Source organism: Hyperolius riggenbachi, chromosome 6, assembly GCF_040937935.1.
Source record: "Hyperolius riggenbachi isolate aHypRig1 chromosome 6, aHypRig1.pri, whole genome shotgun sequence".
Classification (NCBI taxonomy): Eukaryota; Metazoa; Chordata; class Amphibia; order Anura; family Hyperoliidae; genus Hyperolius; species Hyperolius riggenbachi.
In genome coordinates, this window is record NC_090651.1 from 217,760,999 (window position 1) to 217,781,934 (window position 20,936).

The window sequence follows — 20,936 nt, forward strand, 5'->3', positions numbered from 1 at the left end:
AACCATTCTATTGTTGCCCTGGCTTTATGTTTAGAGTCATTGTCCTGCTGGAAGGTGAACCTCCGCTCCAGTCTCAAGTTTTTTGCAGACTCCAAAAGGTTTTCTTCCAAGATTGCCCTGTATTTGGCTCCATCTATCTTCCCATCAACTCTGACCAGCTTCCCTGTCCCTGCTGAAGAGAAGCACCCCCAGAGCATGATACTGCCACCACCATATTTGACAGTGGGGATGGTGTGTTCAGAGTGATGTGCAGTGTTAGTTTTTCGCCACACATAAAGTTTTGCATTTTGGCCAAAAAGTTCAGTTTTGGTCTCATCTTTCCAGAGCACCTTCTTCTACATGTTTGCTGTGTCCCCCACATGGCTTGTGACAAACTGCAAACGGTACTTCTTATGCTTTTCTGTTAACAATGGCTTTCTTCTTGCCACTCTTCCATAAAGGCCAATTTTGTACAGTGCACGACTAATAGTTGTCCTATGGACAGATTCCCCCACCTGAGCTGTAGATCTCTGCAGTTCGTCCAGAGTCACCATGGGCCTCTTGACTGCATTTCTGATCAGCGTTCTCCTTGTTCCGCCTGTGAGTTTAGGTGGACGGCCTTGTCTTGGTAGGTTTACAGTTGTGCCATACTCCTTCCATTTCTAAATGATCGTTTGAACAGTGCTCCGTGGGATGTTCCAGGCTTTGGAAATCTTTTTGTAGCCTAAGCCTGCTTTAAATTTCTCGATAACTTTATCCCTGACCTGTCTGGTGTGTTCTTTGGACTTCATGGTATTGTTGCTCCCAATATTCTCTTAGACAACCTCTGAGGTCGTCACAGAGCAGCTGAATTTGTCCTGACATTAGATTACACACAGTTCACTTTATTTAGTCATTAGCACTCATCAGGCAATGTCTATGGGCAACTGACTGCACTCAGACCAAAGGGTTGCTGAATAATTACGCACACCCCGCTTTGCAGTTATTGATTTGTAAAAAATGTTGGAATCATGTATGATTTTCATTCCACTTCTAACGTGTACACCACTTTGTATTGGTCTTTCATGTGGAATTCCAATAAAATTGATTCATGTTTGTGGCAGTAATGTGACAAAATGTGGAAAACTTCAAGGGGGCCGTATACTTTTGCAAGCCACTGTATCTTTAAGTAATTAGTATTGACTTACAACATCTTTTGTGTTGCTGAAAAAAACTAAGAAACTAGTATTGGTGCATGTTGCAGACGTTGGTACATACTGTAATGTAAAGATGGTAGACAACATATAGGTCATAATGACTATAACAATGTGACTAATAAAATGACAAAAAAAAGTCCTGTTCTTGCAAGCTTACAGTCTAAATCAGGGGTCAGGAACCTTTCTGGCTGAGAGAGCCATAAACGCCACATATTTTAAAATGTAATTCCGTGAGAGCCATACAATATGTTTCAAACTGTGACTGTGACGTCCCTGTTGCCTGTTGGTGATGTGTATGCAATTGATCTGCCGGGTAGCGGAAGTGTCACACGTCTCCAGCTTCTCTTGGGTTTCAGCAACATCAGCTATTTCCACGAGAGCCAGACAGGAGAAATATCAACTAACAGCTTGTACAATTAGCTAGCTGACTTGGGGGTTGATTCACTTTGTAAGCCGAGATTCCCGCACTAAGGCTGCCTGTCAAGTGCAAAAATGAAAGTGCGGGGATCTCGTTCTACAAAGTGACTTGACCTCACAGGGTCCAGAGTGAAACAGTTGAAGCAGCCGTTGATTTTGGGGTAGCGCTAGTAAGTTAGTAGTGCATGCTACAGCAGTAGCGTGCACTGCTTTTAAAATTTTACTTGCTCTGCCACACTAAGCTGCGCTGCTTGAGCAGTGTAGCTTAGTGAATCAACCCCTATTGATTTGTATGTGCGGTGGGTGCAGCCATCAAAAAAGCCACATCTGGCTCCCGAGCCATAGGTTCCCTACCCCTGGTCTAAATGAATAGAGAGAAAAATAAATGTCATAAGTAGTTTAAAACACAATAAAGCACATTGAAAACAATGAAAAAACATTTGTGCTATATGTCCAGATCCAGAAAATAAATCATTTATCTATGCTCACTGTATAACACATGATACAACTTACAAACAAAGTCACCTTACCAACAATCTCCCATAACAAAACCTATATACAGCCTGTATACTCAGAGGCATTGAGTTTTTGAATCCTATTTTGCAACAGGCAGAGTTTGGTCAGTGACTGAAGGGTATGGCTTAGGTTGGATTATATGCTTGTCTGAAAAAGGTAAGTTTTAAGGGTACACTTAAAGGTGTCAAGTTGGAGAATAACAGATGTGTTTTGGAAGGGAATGGCTTGTGGTAAGTTTTGTATATATGAATTTAAGGAGGTGATTCTTGTTGAGGACAGAAGAAGGTTGTGTGAGTGGATTTTGCAGTGTAGGTGGTATCTGACAACTAGTGAGAAGTATGGAGGATAAGCTTTGTGGAGAGCTTTGTGGGCTAAAGTTGTGAGCTTGAGGTGCATCCTCTGGTTGAATGGCAGCCAGTGACAAGCTTGGTGGAGGAAACCACCAGTTGAAGAACCAGAAAAGAGATAGATGTATTGACTAGCAAAGTTCAGTATGGATTGGAGGAATACATGTCTAGTTGGTGCATATATATATATATATATATATATACACACACACACACACACACACACACACACACACACACACACACACACACACACACACACACACACACACACACACACACACACACACACACACACACACACACACACACACACACACACACACACACACACACACACACACACACACACACACACACACACACACACACACACACACACACACACTGTTCTCCCCAGGCTCTTTTAGCCAGGTGCTCCACCCGGCTAGTTTTGGTGACCACCCGGCTGTCATCAGGCTCACCTCCTCCTATACTATAAGCAGAGTTGTACAGAGGTGCACCAGCTCTGCAATCTATCATCTCGCCCCACCCGGCTACTTTTTCATGCCACCCGGCTGTAAAAAATTTCTGGGGAGAACATATATATATATATGTGTATATATATATATATATATATATATATATATATATATATATATATATATATGTGTATATATATATATATATATATATATATATATATATATATATATATATATATATATATATATATATATATATATAATTTTTTTTTTTTACACAGTATGCTGGGTACACACTATGAGATTTTCTGGTCGATTTACTGTCAGATCGATTATTTTCAACATGTTCGATTTGCTTTCCGATCGTTTTCCGAGCATTTTCCGATCGATTTTCCTATTAAAGTGCACAGAAATCGATCGGAAAATGCTCGGAAATCGATCGAAAAGCAAATTGGACATGTTGGAAATAATCGATCTGACAGTAAATCGACCAGAAAATCTCATAGTGTGTACCCAGCATCATACTTTAAAGAGGTGTCCAGAAACTAGATGCATCTGTGTGACTGTTATGGAACTGCCTCTACTAAAGAGATACTAAAGCAACAATTTGTATTTGTATAGCTGACATTTTAGCAATGGCCATAATAGAGCCATTCCGGTCCTTTTATATGATTCATACGCTAGGGGTGGGATTTTAGAGGTAAAGAACACCTTTGCTTGATTTTCTCATTCACAGCAAAGTCACTCATTGGCCAAAGTATTCTGGTCAATTAGTAACTTAGCTGGCAGTGAGAAGTCCAGTTCAAGAAACTTACAAAAGTCTGCAATAGCGCATTATGGCTACCAAGAAAATGGTGGCTAAACTAACAGAGCTGGTGTAGTCCTTCAGATTGCAGCGAACCCTATTGAAAAGGCCTCTTCACAAATTTTCCCACAATTTATCATTTTTGTGTGTTTTTGGTTTTTCAAACTGAATACCTAATATTCAGGGTAAATTTCACTTTTACCTGAATCTGATCAGCAAACTTGTGTGCTACTCTAACGGTTCACATTAGATAATCTGTCCTGTGTTCATTGTATATAATCCTGCACATTGCATACTTACTTGTCTCCTAATCTTCTGATCTCTTTCCTGTCAGCTCCTCCAACCTTCACAGAAACCCCTCCACAGTACCTGGAGGTGAAGGAAGGCAGTAGCGTCACCCTAACTTGCACTGCTTTTGGGAACCCAAAGCCTACAGTCACGTGGCTGCGAGAGGGTGAATTCCTCGGGGGAACCTCTAAATATCAGGTGCCAACCCCACTCATTGATTTCATTTAGAATAGAGGATAAGAATCATGACTGTTGATTCACAAAACGTAACTTATGAAACCCAGTTTTGGGTGTCTGCATTGGTTTTGACAGTAGCACAAAAAGTAACACTATACATATAATGACTTCTATTTGCATGCGCCTTATTCCTTTTGGTAATGCTTGAGTTGTTTCTATTTAGATTAGGATCGCTTCGATCAGCAAACACCAGGGATCTGGTACTGTATGCTGTTCAAGTGGCCTCATTTGCTGTTTATGCTGCCTGTGGCTTTCTTAGCTTAGTCTGCTCTGAATCTGCCTGCTTTGAGCATACAGTGTCTGCTGCTGGTCATATAGCAGTTTTGCTTTGAATGCCTCAACCTTGTGGATTTATTCATCTTGGACTGAAGTTCCTAAGCTCTGCTGCCTTGCTTTACCATAGGCTTTCATTCATACGGGAGACTGTGGTGGATTTAATCACGATTCATAAACTGTGGAACTGTGTCTAATTTCATAACAATTTGAGAATCAAGCATTATTTTGTCCAGTAACATCATATATATGATGGTGCTCTGTGCAGTGTGTCTGCTGCAGTGTAGATTTATTATACTTTGGGGCATATTCATCAAGCTGCAGTAAAGTCTCTCCATGGTGTTAAAGAGAACCTATACTGAGTAAAAATATTTAAAATAAACACATGAGGTAACTTCAAATGAACATTGCATAGTTCCCTTGCCATCAGTTCCTCTCAGCTCACCATTCTCTTCTGACAATTATCCCTTCCAGTTCTGACAACATTTTGTCAGATCTGAAATATATCAGTTGCTGTCAATAAAATATCAGTTGCTGTCAGTTATAGCTGAGAGGAAAACTGATGTACCAGGTAATGTCCATGTTTCCCTATGGCTCAAGTGGACGATGTTACAGTTTAACTGTGTGCTGACAAGAAAGATGTTATGGGTAATGGCCATTTTCAAAATGGAGGACGGAAAATTCCCTTGATCGCAGGGGACAAATAGGACGCAGGACAGGAGACACTTAGGAGTAGACTACATGGAAGGTAAGTATGACTTGTGTATGCTTATTTTGACTATTACTTTTCAGTTCAGGTTTTCTTTAATGCACAAAGCTGCAGTTATATGCTGTGTGCAGGAAGCGCATGGCAATATTACCGTTACTACCCGCAGCAGGTTACTGTGAGTTATGCTGTTTGCACGTTAGTACTGTTGTTACCGTAGTAATGCTCAAGTTACTCGATTAGTGCGGGTTGTGCTAAAAGGTTAACTCACTATAACCTGCTGCCGATGGTAACGGTAATATTTCTGTGCATTATCTGCACACAGCAATATTACTGCAGCTTTGTGCATCAACCCCTTATCTGTTAATCTCCTAAATTATTCCAGTTGAGAGGCAAAATATAAATAACATGAGAACTTTTGTGAATCAAACACATGGTTTCAGAATAAAGACTTGTGGGTTACACAGTAATATTATCATGTAAGGGAACACCAAATCAGTTTATAGTGACTACTTTGGTAATCTGGTCAGTAAATTATTTAATCTGATTTACAGGAAGTGACATGGCTGCAGCATAAAAGGGTGTATTTTCTATCCTCTACCCGTTTAAGCACAATTGTGCAGTGCTGAATAATATGTTAGTGTTTTATAAGTGATAAAAAAACAACAAAAATAGCTTCTCCAAGGTGTCACTAATATGTCTATTTCTCTGTCCAGGTGAATGATGGTAGTTTAACCATCTCATCGATTGGGCGTGAAGACCGGGGCTCGTACACCTGCCGCGCCACCAGTATTCAGGGAGAAGCAGTTCACAGTACGCGGCTGCTAGTACAAGGTAACACTGTGAACTCTCTCCAGGCTTCCATGTCCCTGGGGTGTGCCCTCACTGCCTGGCCTCCAGGTGACGACATGGGCTGTTTTGGGCAGCTGAGCTAATATTTGTTCTGTCCCCAGGGTCGCCCTTCATTGTTTCCCCTCCCGAGAACATCACCGTTAACATTTCCCAGGATGCCCTGTTCACATGCCAGGCCGAAGCGTATCCAGGAAACCTCACCTACACCTGGTACTGGCAAGAGGAGAATGTCTTCTTTAAGAAGTAAGTTGGGTCATCATACAGGGGGGAGGCTACTTCTTTATAGTTTGAACCATTCTCTGCACAATATGATATAGGAAGTAATTTATTGTCTGTTTAATACTGAGCACTCTACTTGTACATTAGTTTCACCTGCTCCTGTTGTCATTGTCTATACAGTGTCTACACTGTGTCTGTTAAAGAAGATGGTTTATAATTGCTTTGTTTTTTGAATAGATGTATTATATATAATTAGCTTTCTGCTACTTTGGCATAATACCAAGCATATGACACCAGCTCTAGAACTAGCCAAAATATTTCCACTGTCTCTGAAAGAGGGGTGGAGTTAAAGTGTTTGTTTCAGACATTAGCTGCATTGTTTGTGCAGGTATAGCTTTAAAAGCTAAAAATCTGTTATCTGTATTTTGACAGTGATCTGAAGCTGAGAGTGCGCATCTTAATCGATGGAACACTCATCATCTTTAGGGTCAAACCAGAGGATGCTGGGAAATATACCTGTGTGCCTAGCAACAGCCTCGGACGTTCGCCATCAGCATCTGCCTATCTCACCGTCCAGTGTGAGTAAAATACAGCAAAAATTGGGTAGGTGGGTGAGGGGTTATAGCAAGGATAGATTGCACTCCCAGAACAGGAGCTCAGTCTGTGCATATTTATAACCTTCAGTAAGTATGTAGGAATGAGTTTGAAGTAAAACTGGTCAAAATCCTTGTAATAAAAAGATGACAGTTGTCAGGTTGTCATGGTGATCTCTCAGCCTCTGTGTCCGTGCATACTTACATGTGTGGATTAGTATTATAGATAAAGGTAGTCTGAGAGATATGTATTATGTACATGGAGGAACTCCGGTTTTATATTTTCTTTCATATACCTGTACTTTTTATTGAAGGGCTAAAGTCGTAGAGTAATGAAGACCCCAGAACGGTACCACATCTTAGGGAACATGTAACAGAGTATTTGGTTTATTTTCTGCGATGTACTGTACAAATGTGCAAGTATTTAATAATACTGTGGGGGATGTACAATATACAAGAGTAGTCTGCATTAAAAGGACCCTGAGCAGAGGGGTAAATTGATAATCTGGACTTACCTGGGGCTTCCTCCAGCCCCCTGTAGCCAGCGTGGTCCCCCGACGTCCTCTTGGTCCCTTCCGTGGTCCCTGTGGTGGCTCCGGTAATCCAGCAACTTTGGCTGAAGTCACGTGTGCGTGCCCCCGGCACATCATCACGCCCGTCGCTGTAAGCATCCAGCGCATGCAGGTTTCTTTAAAGACTGAACCACGCATTTGCAGGAGGCTTATGGTGACTAGCGTGATGAAGTGCTGGGGGTGCACATGCACAACTTCAGCCAAAGTCGCTGGAATACAGGAGCCGCCAGCTGGACCACGGAAGGAACCAAGCGGACGTCAAGGGACCTTGTGTGCTATGGGGATGGCTGGAGGAAGCCCCAGGTAAGTGCAGATTTTCAATGTACCCCTCTGCTCAGGGTCTTTAATTTATTGGTAGGTGAAGTAGCTTGAGCCCCCAAAAATGTATCTTAGATTGTGGAAGGGTCATTAGATTGTGATCTCCACTGTCAACTTTTATAAGTGTATAATAATGATATATTGCATCCGTGCTCACAGAGGGTTAGGTAATTTATAAGGGCACAGCAAGCAAGAGCAGTACTGCTCGGCACCCGGGTGGCAGTTTAAAGTTTAGGCAATTCCACAATACAACATGGGTATACAGAGGTTTACCTGTCTTCATCTTTGGGCTGTGGCTCCAGCAGGACATGCTCATGGTGGTAGAGTGGAAGAAGAAACACATTGCATATGGTACACAAGAGGTGCAGATAGGGCACTATCTTTAATGCTAGCTTATTGCTTACACAGGATTCAGCCACTATAACCCATTACAGCATAGTCTTGGGGTGCACAGGTGTAAAGAGGAGGGCTACAAGGGGAGATAGGAGGGGCACAACAGCCGCTTTGCTTAAGTGAAGCGCTTGGCCACGTGCTTGTCTTGACAACCAAATGTCCAAGCTCTTCAGTAGTACAAAATGGCTGTTGTGCCTGTCCTATCTGTCCCCCTGTAAACCACCTCTTTACACCTGTGCACCCGTGACTATGCTGTGATGGATTATAGTGGCTGAATCCTTTGGAAGCAATAAACCAGCATCATTAACAGTGCCTGGTCTGCGTCTCTTGTGTACCATAATTTATAAAGGCGTTCTGAGCTTTCAAGGGGTCTTTCATAAGGACCTTCTGACGTGATTTAGGGCTGTAAAAATACAAAAATTGTGTGTGGGTACAGGGAACCTTTTCAGCCCACGGAGGAATTATATAACCTATAAAACCAGTTTGATTACTCGGCATTATATATTTAATTCCAAACTAGAGGGAAGTATTATTATACAATTGTAATGTGAGTGGAACTATGACCTGTTCATACATAGTTGGCCTGACAAGTTGTAAAATATATGTATACAAAATATAGATTCTACATAGAAGGTGGTTTTCTGATGTGTATGAACATGATGCTGAAAGGAAATACTTCTCGATCTCTTTCATAGATCCTGCACGAGTAATCAACATGCCACCTGTCATCTATGTTCCAGTCGGTATTCATGGTCAGATCCGTTGCCCTGTGGATGCCGTGCCACCTGTCACCTTTGTGAAGTGGAATAAAGATGGCCGACCTTTGAAGACAGATAAGGTAGCTGGCAAGGAAGAGGTAGTCTAGTGAGATGTATGAATGGGGTGGAGTCAGGATGTAGTCAACATTTTACTAACAAAAATAGAGTTTTGGAATTGCACTAAATGATGAGTGGGTTATTATAGGTCTGAACCATTCAAGCCAGACCGAGTTCTTTGATTTATCAGGTTATGGAACTAGTGTACAGTTATATGATTGCAAAGATCATGGCACAGAGCAAATTAGGGTTTGCAGGTTAGGGCCCTTTTACACTGAATGCGTTGGTATGCGTTAGTGTGCGTTAGTATGTGTTAGTCTGGGTTTTTACCATAGCATTGCATTGCAAAAAAGCTTTCTTTTAAAATGCGTATGGTTTGAACTGTGCCATAGCAAAAACATGGACAATACTTAGAAAATCTGTTTTCTTTCAGTTACAACCGAGAGCATCTGATTCAGTGTAAAAGGGCCTGTTTCCACTAGGAGCGGTGCGATCATCGCACCGCGAGTATGCTGAAATACATGCATGCCAATGGAACAGTTTCCACTGCGTGCATGTTGTGCGGAGCGATCCGAGAATCTGCCGTATGCTGCAGATTCTCGCACGGCAGCAGCCGCGTCCCATCTCCTCCATTGACTTCCGCATCGGGAGATGCGGAAGTGATGTGGCCGGCGGCGAAAGTGATGCGATGCGGCTAGGTAGCCGCATTTGCATCACTTAGTAATGGAAACCGGTCCTTAGTGCAGGAACAAGTGTGTCTGTTAAAAACTGTCACTGAAAGAATACCTGGGATGGAGAGGTACTGATGGTATGCCTGGGGGTCACTGATATTGACAGTATACCTCTGGCACTGAAAGAATACCTGGTAGGGAAGGGCACTGCTGCCATGCATCAGAGGAAATGACAGAAAGATTACATTTTAGTAGAGGTAGGGACACATGGCATGCCTGAAATGAACTGGCACTGAGAAAATATCTGGGAGTGACTGGCCTAGATGGCATGCCTGGTAAAGTCTGACATTAAGCTTACACCCATGAGGGATAGGCATTGAGAGTGGGTGTGACTACTTCTGATGGCATATTGGAAAGGAAAGGAAAGCTATTGAAACCTAAGAATGAACCGTGTGAGAGGCTCAGTCCAATTGAATAAGACCTGGGAGATCTACCACCAGTGTGCACAATGCAAGCTGGATACGTGAATCAGAGGCAGCACATTTGGACCATTAGAAAAATCGAGATCTGCTCCCACACTTAAAAATCTTCCCTTTCAGTTGTCAGGATGGAAACTCTCAGATGATGGATCTATTCACATTGATGAGGCGACGGAGGAGTTGCTGGGCACTTACACCTGTGTGCCTTATAACGCGCTGGGGACCATGGGCCAGTCCCCTCCTGCTCGGCTGCTGCTGAAGGTGAGTGCTTTTCTTATCATTAAGAGCATTGTTTTGCTCTAGCTAATTCTTTATAGACTGCGGTTTATGATATCATGTTAGTATTCAACTGCAGTCAATGGTGTGTATGCTGTCTTTTTCTCGGGCCAAATAGGTTGTCTTTGGTGAGGTGGTTTTATTGTGTGTGAATGCGCTTTGAGAGGAAGAGAATGAAAAACGCCACGATTCTTGTGCTGAAGCTTCCTATGAAATGGAGCGGATTATTTTCCATTAGAGATCTGTGATTCCTGGAACGGAAGACAACATGCTAGCAAATGTCTCCAGCCCAAACAGCAGTGTGCAATATCCATTTACCATTATACACATATCAATTATGTATTAGTACTTTCCAGCGACCGCACCCTTTCCTTCCCTTCTGAATCTCCATCTATCTGCTGACCTGCTAATCCGTCATGAGGAGAGAGCTCGTCTGATTAACCCTGCACTGGCTAGCATGGTAGCTTGTCAAAGGGCACCTAGCCGAAACGTTGTGCTGGTTCTACTATGCTGTACAATTGCTTTTGTGATATGAAATAAATATGAGCATTGGATAAGCATCCACAAAGGGTAGAGTTCTGAATGGAATTTGTATGGACTTGAAACTTAGAGGTGTGATGACCCTCTTTCCCAACAGAACTCCCCGCATCATATAACCTGATTCCTGAGGCCTGCCACCACTCTTTCCATGTTCAAGAGAAGAAGGTACCAGAACACACAATGCATCACAGAATTTGCATAGCCACAGACTAGTCACACTGTCCCATGTTGCCCCCTCTACTGCTAAAAGCAGCTACAGTACCATATGATCTTTATAGATAGCCAATGGCATGCTAATAACTTTGGTTGCAAGCAAATTGTATCCATCTGGCCTAATACAGTGCCTCTTTGTTTTAAGTGACCAGTTCTTACCGGCATACAATTTGCATTAACCACTTCAGGACCATAGGCTCATAGAGCTTTCTGTTGGTGGGCTCTGATCGCTGCTGGGTTGTTTTGTTTATATTTTTTTATTTGATTGTTGTTGTTTTTTAATAAAATTACCTATTATTTATTTTATTTTTTCCCCCTCCCTCCCCCCGCCAGCCAATCACAGCGATCAGCCTATGAGAGCCAACAATCTGGAGAAAAGAAGATGATCTGGCACTGTAGCTTTAATAAAACGTGGCACGTGTACATAAAGATGAACACCGATCGCAATGAGCAGTTCAATAGTGAAAGTTCTTAGTGCTTATCGTGCCTCAGCTGGGGTGAGGGAGATGGCTGTGGGCGCCAGAGGGTGCACGGCCTTACGACCGTTTCGCTATGGGGTGAGCTTTGCTTCTTCCAAGGCCTGCGTGCATAAAAACTTTTGTGCACGCAGGCCTCGGAAGAAGCAAGGCTCACTCCATAGCGAAACGGTCGTAACGCCGTGCGCCCTCTGGCGCCCACAGCCATCTCCCTCACCACAGCAGAGGCACGATAAGTACTAAGAACTTTCACTATTGAACTGCTCATTGCGATCGGTGTTCATCTTTATGTACACTTGCCACGTTTTATTAAAGCTACAGTGCCAGATCATCATCTTTTTTCCAGATTGTTTGCTACTTTGTCCACACTATCTAGAGCACGTAGCTACTGCTGGGGGTGCACACACAGCAGCCATCTATGCAGCTGCTGACACCCACATGACCATACTCAGTGCCTGCCTCTCTTCTCATCCTGTTTATCCTATGAGAGCCGAATGCTCTTGTGCTTCCCCAGGGGACCGCTGAGTGACATGGCTGTCCCCAGTACAGCGCTGTACATTGTAAATTGACGGCGGTTTCACCGTCTAACAGTCTCCTAGCAGAGAGACTGACGACAAAGCAGAGCCCCGTCATTCAAGCGAGTATGGTGGGGATACATAGCAATATACAGTGTTTCTGATGCTGAAAATGACTGTAAAAGTGGATATCCTAAATAATTTACTGCATTTCACCATATGTCACTACAGTGCCTCTTTAAATTTTAGTGCAAGACAAAGTTATTTGCATCTAGTTCACCATCTACAGTGACGCTATGGAACAGGATGACTTGGGCTGATAAATCATATTTTCTTTTGGCCTCCAAATTCCCCAAAATATAATCACATGGAGCATATGTAGGATGTGGTGATAAACCAAGTCTAGTCCCTGGACGCCTCACCTAGCTGCTTATAGGATGTGCTGCTAGCATCTTTCTTTATTCCATATACCACTAGAACTTGGAGTCCTACGTTTCAATGACCCACAGCTGTGTTGGGGCATAAAGAGGTTCCGCACTGTATTAGGCAGGTGTTTTTTTTTTTCTGATCAGCTTATAGGCTTCTTGCAAATTTGTGTGTGCGTTTTTTATTATGTACGTCAAGCTGTTTTGTATAATTATATTGTCTTGTATCATGCTATTGTGTTTTTTTGGCCATTTTAGGACCCGCCCTATTTCACGGTGCTGCCTGGCTGGGAATACAGACAGGAAGCCGGGAGGGAGCTTCTTATTCCTTGTGCCGCTGCTGGAGACCCCTTCCCCACCATCACATGGAGAAAGGTACATGCCTCCCTTCCTCACCATCACTTGCAGAAAGGTACATGCCTTCCTGCCCTACTGTCACATACAGTACATAAAGGTACATGCCTCTCTCCCTTACTATCATATGGAAAAATGTACATGCATCCCTTTCCTATCAGCACATGCAGAAAAGTACATGCCTCCCCTCCTCACCATCACATGCAGAAAGGTACATGCCTCCCTTCCTCGCCATCACATACATAAAGGTACATGCCTCCCTTTCTCATCGCTTGCAGAAAGGTAAATGCCTCCCTTCCTCATCATCCCTTGCAGAAAGGTACATGCCTCCTTTCCTCACCATCATATACATAAAGGTGCATGCCTCCCTTCCTCACCATCACATGGAGAAAGGTACATGCCTCCGTTCCTCAACATCACATGGAGAAAGGTACATGCCGGCCTTCCTCACAATCACATGGAGAAAGGTACATGCCTCCCTTCCTCATCATAAAAGAATTCAAAAAAGAGCCAATCGCACTCTTCTGGCACGCCACCCTATGTAAAGGGGGTAAGGTGTGCAGGACTTGTCTCCGGATACCGCTGAGATTCAAGTATACAAGCCAAATGGAAGTCCGCACCGCCTTTTAGGGTAAATCCTGTTTTATTAGTATCAAAAAGACAGACACATTAACCACTTCCCGACCGCCGTATATACAATTGACGGCCGGGAAGTGCACCCCGCAAGGACCGCCGTATAGACTAATGGCGGCGGTCCTTGTAGGGGCATGGGCGGAGCGATCGCGTCATCCGTGACGCGATCCTCCGCCTGGCGCCGCTCACCCGCTGCAACATCCCGCCGGCCATACGGAAGCGCCGGCGGGATGTTAACCCGACGATCGCCGCATACAAAGTGTATAATACACTTTGTAATGTTTACAAAGTGTATTATACAGGCTGCCTCCTACCCTGGTGGTCCCAGTGTCCGAGGGACCACCAGGGCAGGCTGCAGCCACCCTAGTCTGCACCAAGCACACTGATTTCCCCCCCCCCCCCCCCCCTGCCCCAGATCGCCCACAGCACCCATCAGACCCCCCCCTGCCCACCCCCCAGACCCCTGTTTGCACCCAATCACCCCCCTAATCACCCATCAATCACTCCCTGTCACTATCTGTCAACGCTATTTTTTTTTTATCCCCCCCCTGCCCCCTGCTCCCTCCTGATCACCCCCCCACCCCTCATATTCTCCCCAGACCCCCCCCCCCCATGTACTGTATGCATCTATCCCCCCTGATCACCTGTCAATCACCCATCAATCACCCCCTATCACCACCTGTCACTTTTACCTATCAGATCAGACCCTAATCTGCCCCTTGCGGGCACCCAATCACCCTCCCACACGCTCAGATTGCCCTCTGACCCCCCCTTATCAATTCACCAGTGCATTAATTACATCTGTTCTTCCCTGTAATAACCCACGGATCACCTGTCAATCACCTGCCAATCACCCATCACTCATCAATCACCCCCTGTCACCCCCTGTCACTGCCACCCATCAATCAGCCCCTAACCTGCCCCTTGCGGGCAATCTGATCACCCACCCACACCATTAGATCGCCCGCAAACCCGCCGTCAGATTACCTCCCAAATGTATTGTTTACATCTGTTATCTTCTCTAAACACCCACTAATTACCCATCAATCACCCCCTATCACCACCTGTCACTGTTACCTATCAGATCAGACCCTAATCTGCCCCTTGCGGGCACCCAATCACCCGCCCACACGCTCAGATTGCCCTCAGACCCCCCCCCTTATCAATTCGCCAGTGCATTAATTACATCTGTCCTTCCCTGTAATAACCCACTGATCACCTGTCAATCACCTGCCAATCACCTATCACCCATCAATCTCCCCCTGTCACTGCCACCCAACAATCAGCCCCTAACCTGCCCCTTGCGGGCAATCTGATCACCCACCCACACCAATAGATCGCCCGCAGATCCGACATCAGATCACCACCCAAGCGCAGTGTTTCCATCTATTCTCTCCTCTAAACACCCACTAATTACCCATCAATCACCCATCAATCACCCCCTATCACCACCTGTCACTGCCACCCATCAATCACCCCCTGTCACTGCCACCCATCAATCACCCCCTGTCACTGCCACCCATCAATCACCCACTGTCACTGCCACCCATCAATCAGCCCCTAACCTGCCCCTTGCGGGCAATCTGATCACCCACCCACACCAATAGATCACCCGCAGATCCGACGTCTGATCACCTCCCAAGTGCAGTGTTTACATCTGTTCTCTACCCTAAACACCCACTAATTACCCATCAATCACCCCCTGTCACTGCTACCTATCAGATTAGACCCCTATCTGCCCCTAGGGCACTCAATCACCCGCCCACACCCTCAGAATGCCCTCAGACCCCAGCCCTGATCACCTCGCCAGTGCATTGCTTGCATCTATTCCCCCCTCTAATCACACCTTGAGACACCCATCAATCACCTCCTGTCACCCCCTAGCACACCTACCCATCAGATCAGGCCCTAATTTGCCCCGTGTGGGCTCCTGATCACTCGGCCAAACCCTCAGATCCCCCTCAGACCCTCTTCCGATCACCTCCCCAGTGCATTGATTGCATCTATTTTCCCCTCTAACCACCCCCTGAGACACCCATCAATCACCTCCTGTCACCCCCCTAGCACTCCTATCCATCAGATCAGGCCCAATACAACCTGTCATCTAAAAGGCCACCCTGCTTATGACCGGTTCCACAAAATTCGCCCCCTCATAGACCACCTGTCATCAAAATTTGCAGATGCTTATACCCCTGAACAGTCATTTTGAGACATTTGGTTTCCAGACTACTCACGGTTTTGGGCCCGTAAAATGCCAGGGCGGTATAGGAACCCCACAAGTGACCCCATTTTAGAAAAAAAGACACCCCAAGGTATTCTGTTAGGTGTATGACGAGTTCATAGAAGATTTTATTTTTTGTCAAAAGTTAGCGGAAATTGATTTTTATTGTTTTTTTTTCACAAAGTGTCATTTTTCACTAACTTGTGACAAAAAATAAAATCATCTATGAACTCGCCATACACCTAACGGAATACCTTGGGGTGTCTTCTTTCTAAAATGGGGTCACTTGTGGGGTTCCTATACTGCCCTGGCATTTTAGGGGCCCTAAACCGCGAGGAGTAGTCTAGAAAACAAATGCCTCAAAATGACCTGTGAATAGGACATTGGGCCCCTTAGCGCACCTAGGCTGCAAAAAAGTGTCACATGTGGTACCACCGTACTCAGGAAAAGTAGTATAATGTGTTTTTGGGTGTATTTTTACACATACCCATGCTGGGTGGGAGAAATTTCTATGTAAATGGACAATTGTGTGTAAAAAAATCAAACAATTGTCATTTACAGAGATATTTCTCCCACTTAGCATGGGTATGTGTAAAAATACACCCCAAAACGCATTATACTACTTCTCCTGAGTACGGCGGTACCACATGTGTGGCACTTTTTTACACCCTAAGTACGCTAAGGGGCCCAAAGTCCAATGAGTACCTTTAGGATTTCACAGGTCATTTTGCGACATTTGGTTTCAAGACTACTCCTCACGGTTTAGGGCCCCTAAAATGCCAGGGCAGTATAGGAACCCCACAAATGACCCCATTCTAGAAAGAAGACACCCAAAGGTATTCCGTACGGAGTATGGTGAGTTCATAGAAGATTTTATTTTTTGTCACAAGTTAGCGGAAAATGACACTTTGTGAAAAAAAACTATTAAAATCAATTTCCGCTAACTTGTGACAAAAAAATAAAAACTTCTATGAACTCACCATACTCCTAACGGAATTCCTTGGGGTGTCTTCTTTCTAAAATGGGGTCATTAGTGGGGTTCCTATACTGCCCTGGCATTTTAGGGGCCCTAAACCGTGAGGAGTAGTCTTGAAACAAAAATGACCTGTGAAATCCTAAAGGTACTCATTGGACTTTGGGCCCCTTAGTGCAGTTAGGGTGCAAAAAAGTGCCACACATGTGGTATCGCCGTACTCGGGAGAAGTAGTATAATGTGTTTTGGGGTGTATTTTTACACATACCCATGCTGGGTGGGAGAAATACCTCTGTAAATGACAATCTTTTGATTTTTTTACACACAATTGTCCATTTACAGAGGTATTTCTCCCACCCAGCATGGGTATGTGTAAAAATACACCCCAAAACACATTGTACTACTTCTCCCGAGTACGGCGATACCACATGTGTGGCACTTTTTTGCACCCTAACTGCGCTAAAGGGTCCAAAGTCCAATGAGTACCTTTAGGATTTCACAGGTCATTTTGAGAAATTTCGTTTCAAGACTACTCCTCACGGTTTAGGGCCCCTAAAATGCCAGGGCAGTATAGGAACCCCACAAATGACCCCATTTTAGAAAGAAGACACCCCAAGGTATTCCGTTAGTAGTATAGCGAGTTCATAGAAGATTTTATTTTTTGTCACAAGTTAGCGGAAATTGATTTTAATTGTGTTTTTTCACAAAGTGTCATTTTCCGCTAACTTGTGACAAAAAATAAAATCTTCTATGAACTCACCATACTCCTAACGGAATACCTTGGGGTGTCTTCTTTCTAAAATGGGGTCATTTGTGGGGTTCCTATACTGCCCTGGCATTTTAGGGGCCCTAAACCGTGAGGAGTAGTCTTGAAACGAAATTTCTCAAAATTACCTGTGAAATCCTAAAGGTACTCATTGGACTTTGGGCCCTTTAGTGCAGTTAGGGTGCAAAAAAGTGCCACACATGTGGTATCGCCGTACTCAGGAAAAGTAGTATAATGTGTTTTGGGGTGTATTTTTACACATACCCATGCTGAGTGGGAGAAAGATCTCTGTAAATGGACAATTGTGTGTAAAAAAATTAAAAAATTGTCATTTACAGAGATATTTCTCCCACCCAGCATGGGTATGTGTAAAAATACACCCCAAAACACATTATACTACTTCTCCTGAGTATGGCAATACCACATGTGTGGCACTTTTTTGCAGCCTAACTGCGCTAAGAGGTCCAAAGTCCAATGAGCACCTTTAGGCTTTACAGGGGTGCTTACAATTTAGCACCCCCCAAAATGTCAGGACAGTAAACACACCCCACAAATGACTCATTTTGGAAAGTAGACCCTTCAAGGTATTCAGAGAGGGGCATGGTGAGTCCGTGGCAGATTTCATTTTTTTTTGTCGCAAGTTAGAAGAAATGGAAACTTTTTTTTTTTTTTTTGTCACAAAGTGTCATTTTCCACTTACTTGTGACAAAAAATATCTTCTATGAACTCATTATGCCTCTCAGTGAATACTTTGGGATGTCTTCTTTCCAAAATGGGGTCATTTGGGGGGTATTTATACTATCCTGGAATTCTAGCCCCTCATGAAACATGACAGGGGGTCAGAAAAGTCATAGATGCTTGAAAATGGGAAAATTCACTTTTTGCACCATAGTTTGTAAACGCTATAACTTTTACCCAAACCAATAAATATACACTGAATGGGGTTTTTTTTATCCAAAACATGTTTGTCCACATTTTTCGCGCTGCATGTATACAGAAATTTTACTTTATTTGAAAAATGTCAGCACAGAAAGTTAAAAAAATCATTTTTTTGCCAAAATTCATGTCTTTTTTGATGAATATAATAAAAAGTAAAAATCGCAGGAGCAATCAAATAGCACCAAAAGAAAGCTTTATTAGTGACAAGAGAAGGAGCCAAAATTCATTTAGGTGGTAGGTTGTATGAGCGAGCAATAAACCGTGAAAGCTGCAGTGGTCTGAATGGAAAAAAAGTGGCCGGTCCTTAAGGGGTAGAAAGCCCTAGGTCCTCAAGTGGTTAAAAAGAACCACCAGGCAAGACAGTCCACTGTTTCGGGCTCCTGCCCTTCCTCATGTTGCCAGGTTCTAAACACATATTCACACAGAACACATATATATACAGCAGAGTAGCCAATCAGATTCAACATCCAAAGAAGAGGACCTGATGGGGAACTACTTATTTAAATATAAAACTCCACCTCCCTATGTAAACCCATAGGCTCATAGATCCCCAGTATATATCAAACATATACCAAATACATCAAATACAGATCTTATTCTTATTTAATAAAGGTCAGATCTACCTACATCAGATGTCCCCACTCATCGAGTTATCTCTCTGGCAATAGATCGCATACAAATGGACAAACTTCTCCACCGCCGGCTTGTAAACAAAAGTCTGTAGCAGCCATCCAATAAAAGCACTTCGCCCATCGCCTTCATCACAGTATATACGCCCACAGGACGCTCCCACCGGCGCCGACCAATCAGAGAAAAAGGCGTCAAATGACGCGCATCAGATGGCCGCATGGAACGCTCCAACTAATAGGAACATACAAAAGCCGCCGACCAATCATAAGAGGAAGCGTCAAATGACACACCTCATCTCGTAACGTCAATACGGCTTAATGGCCGCAATGACATGCATAAAAAACGCCGACCAATAATGAGGCAGAAAAGACGCACGTCATCCACCAGGCAAAGCATCGCCATGCCAAAGGGGAGGAGGAGCGTCACATTGTAAACAAAGAAGCCGACCAATGGTCACATAGTTCAAACCGGATGTGATATCCAATAGCCCATCCAGCAGGAATCCAATTGGACCATAAAGAGCATAAACAAAAACGGGGGCGACGCCTGACCCGGGTTCCGGTTGGACACATGACGGATTAGCTCCAGCGGACTTTGCCACATTCAGCTCCCATAGGCCCCGTCCGCACCTCGTTTCTGGCTTGAGGCCTCAGTAAGCACCCCTAGAGCATCCAGAGATGTCCCCCAAGAACAATCAGGGGAATCCGGACCCCGGAATTCCGGAACTCTTCGCTAGCAAGCAGAAGGGAGCGGCCTCCCAAGATGGCTCCCGTGCCCAGGCAGACAACTCCACGCAGGACGGTAAGTGGGCGGACTCCTCCGGGGTCACAAAAGCCGACCTCCAGAAACTCTATGCAAACCTGGAGAAGCTCATTAAGGCATCTAACGCCGAGGCTGTCAAAGAAATACGCTCTGAACTGGCAGCACTCGGTCAGAGAGTACATGAAACAGAAGTGGGGTTGGACAGGGTCAGGGCCTATTGCAAGCAGGTGGATACAGACATTGAAGAAATGCGGGCCGATATTGCTGTACTTTATGATGCTAGGGAAGACCAGGAGAATAGGGACAGACGGGGCAACCTTAGGATCAAAGGTGTCCCTGAGTCTGTCACAGAAGTCCAGGACTTTTTGCAGGCCCTGTTCCGCCATCTCTTCCCTGAGCTCCCTGAGGCGGAATTCCGTATGGACAGGGCCCACAGAGCTCTGAGACCGCAACCCAAGGAGGGAAACCCACCGAGGGACATCATTACAAAACTACATTATTACAGCACCAAGGAGGCTATTATCACTGCCACGCGTAAACTTCCACAAGTCACTTTCCAGGAGTTCAGTATCTCCATCTACCCAGATCTTTCTCCAATCACCCTGAGCAGGAGATGGAGCCTGAAACCTCTCACTACAGTGCTGGCTAAACAGAACATCAGATACAAATGGGGTTTCCCCTTCAAACTCATTATTCCCTACAAAGGCCGCCAGCTGGTTATCTCTCACTCCCAATATATCCCTGAAGTCCTGCAAAAACTGGGCCTGAAGCCGGACAAACCGCTACGCTCTCCTCCTAATGCCTCCCCACCCAGGAGATTGCCTCCCCCGCAACCTGTCTGGTCTACAGTCCCAGCAATCAGCTCAAGGGGACTCCGACCTGGCTGGTAACCCTCCAAGCAGCCCGGTCAGTTCAGCCTCCACATCTTCTAACCCAGGATGACTCTACCTGGCTCTCTTACTGGAAGAAGATACCTCTCCACGGCATCTGTTTCTACACGCGTTTCCCCTCTTTTTCTGGCTGGGTTTTTTTTTTTTGTTTAACAGCACTTTATGACTTTTCTGCCTGCACAA

The 20,936-nt window shown here is 44.5% G+C and overlaps 1 protein-coding gene across 5 annotated transcripts in view; it reads left to right on the top strand.

Annotated features, from left to right (window-relative positions):
• IGSF9B (immunoglobulin superfamily member 9B) overlaps window positions 1-20,936 on the top strand; it is a 176,710-nt gene that overhangs the window by 52,714 nt on the left and 103,060 nt on the right. For 4 of the 5 annotated variants that reach the window (XM_068240421.1, XM_068240422.1, XM_068240424.1 and 1 more), the window contains exons 4-10: window positions 4,059-4,210; window positions 5,945-6,062; window positions 6,182-6,323; window positions 6,732-6,877; window positions 8,871-9,013; window positions 10,261-10,401; window positions 12,844-12,960. In XM_068240421.1, coding sequence (XP_068096522.1) covers window positions 4,059-4,210; window positions 5,945-6,062; window positions 6,182-6,323; window positions 6,732-6,877; window positions 8,871-9,013; window positions 10,261-10,401; window positions 12,844-12,960 — 959 coding nt within the window. The remainder of the gene's footprint in view (window positions 1-4,058; window positions 4,211-5,944; window positions 6,063-6,181; window positions 6,324-6,731; window positions 6,878-8,870; window positions 9,014-10,260; window positions 10,402-12,843; window positions 12,961-20,936) is intronic. The other variant, XM_068240425.1, reaches the window with a different exon arrangement.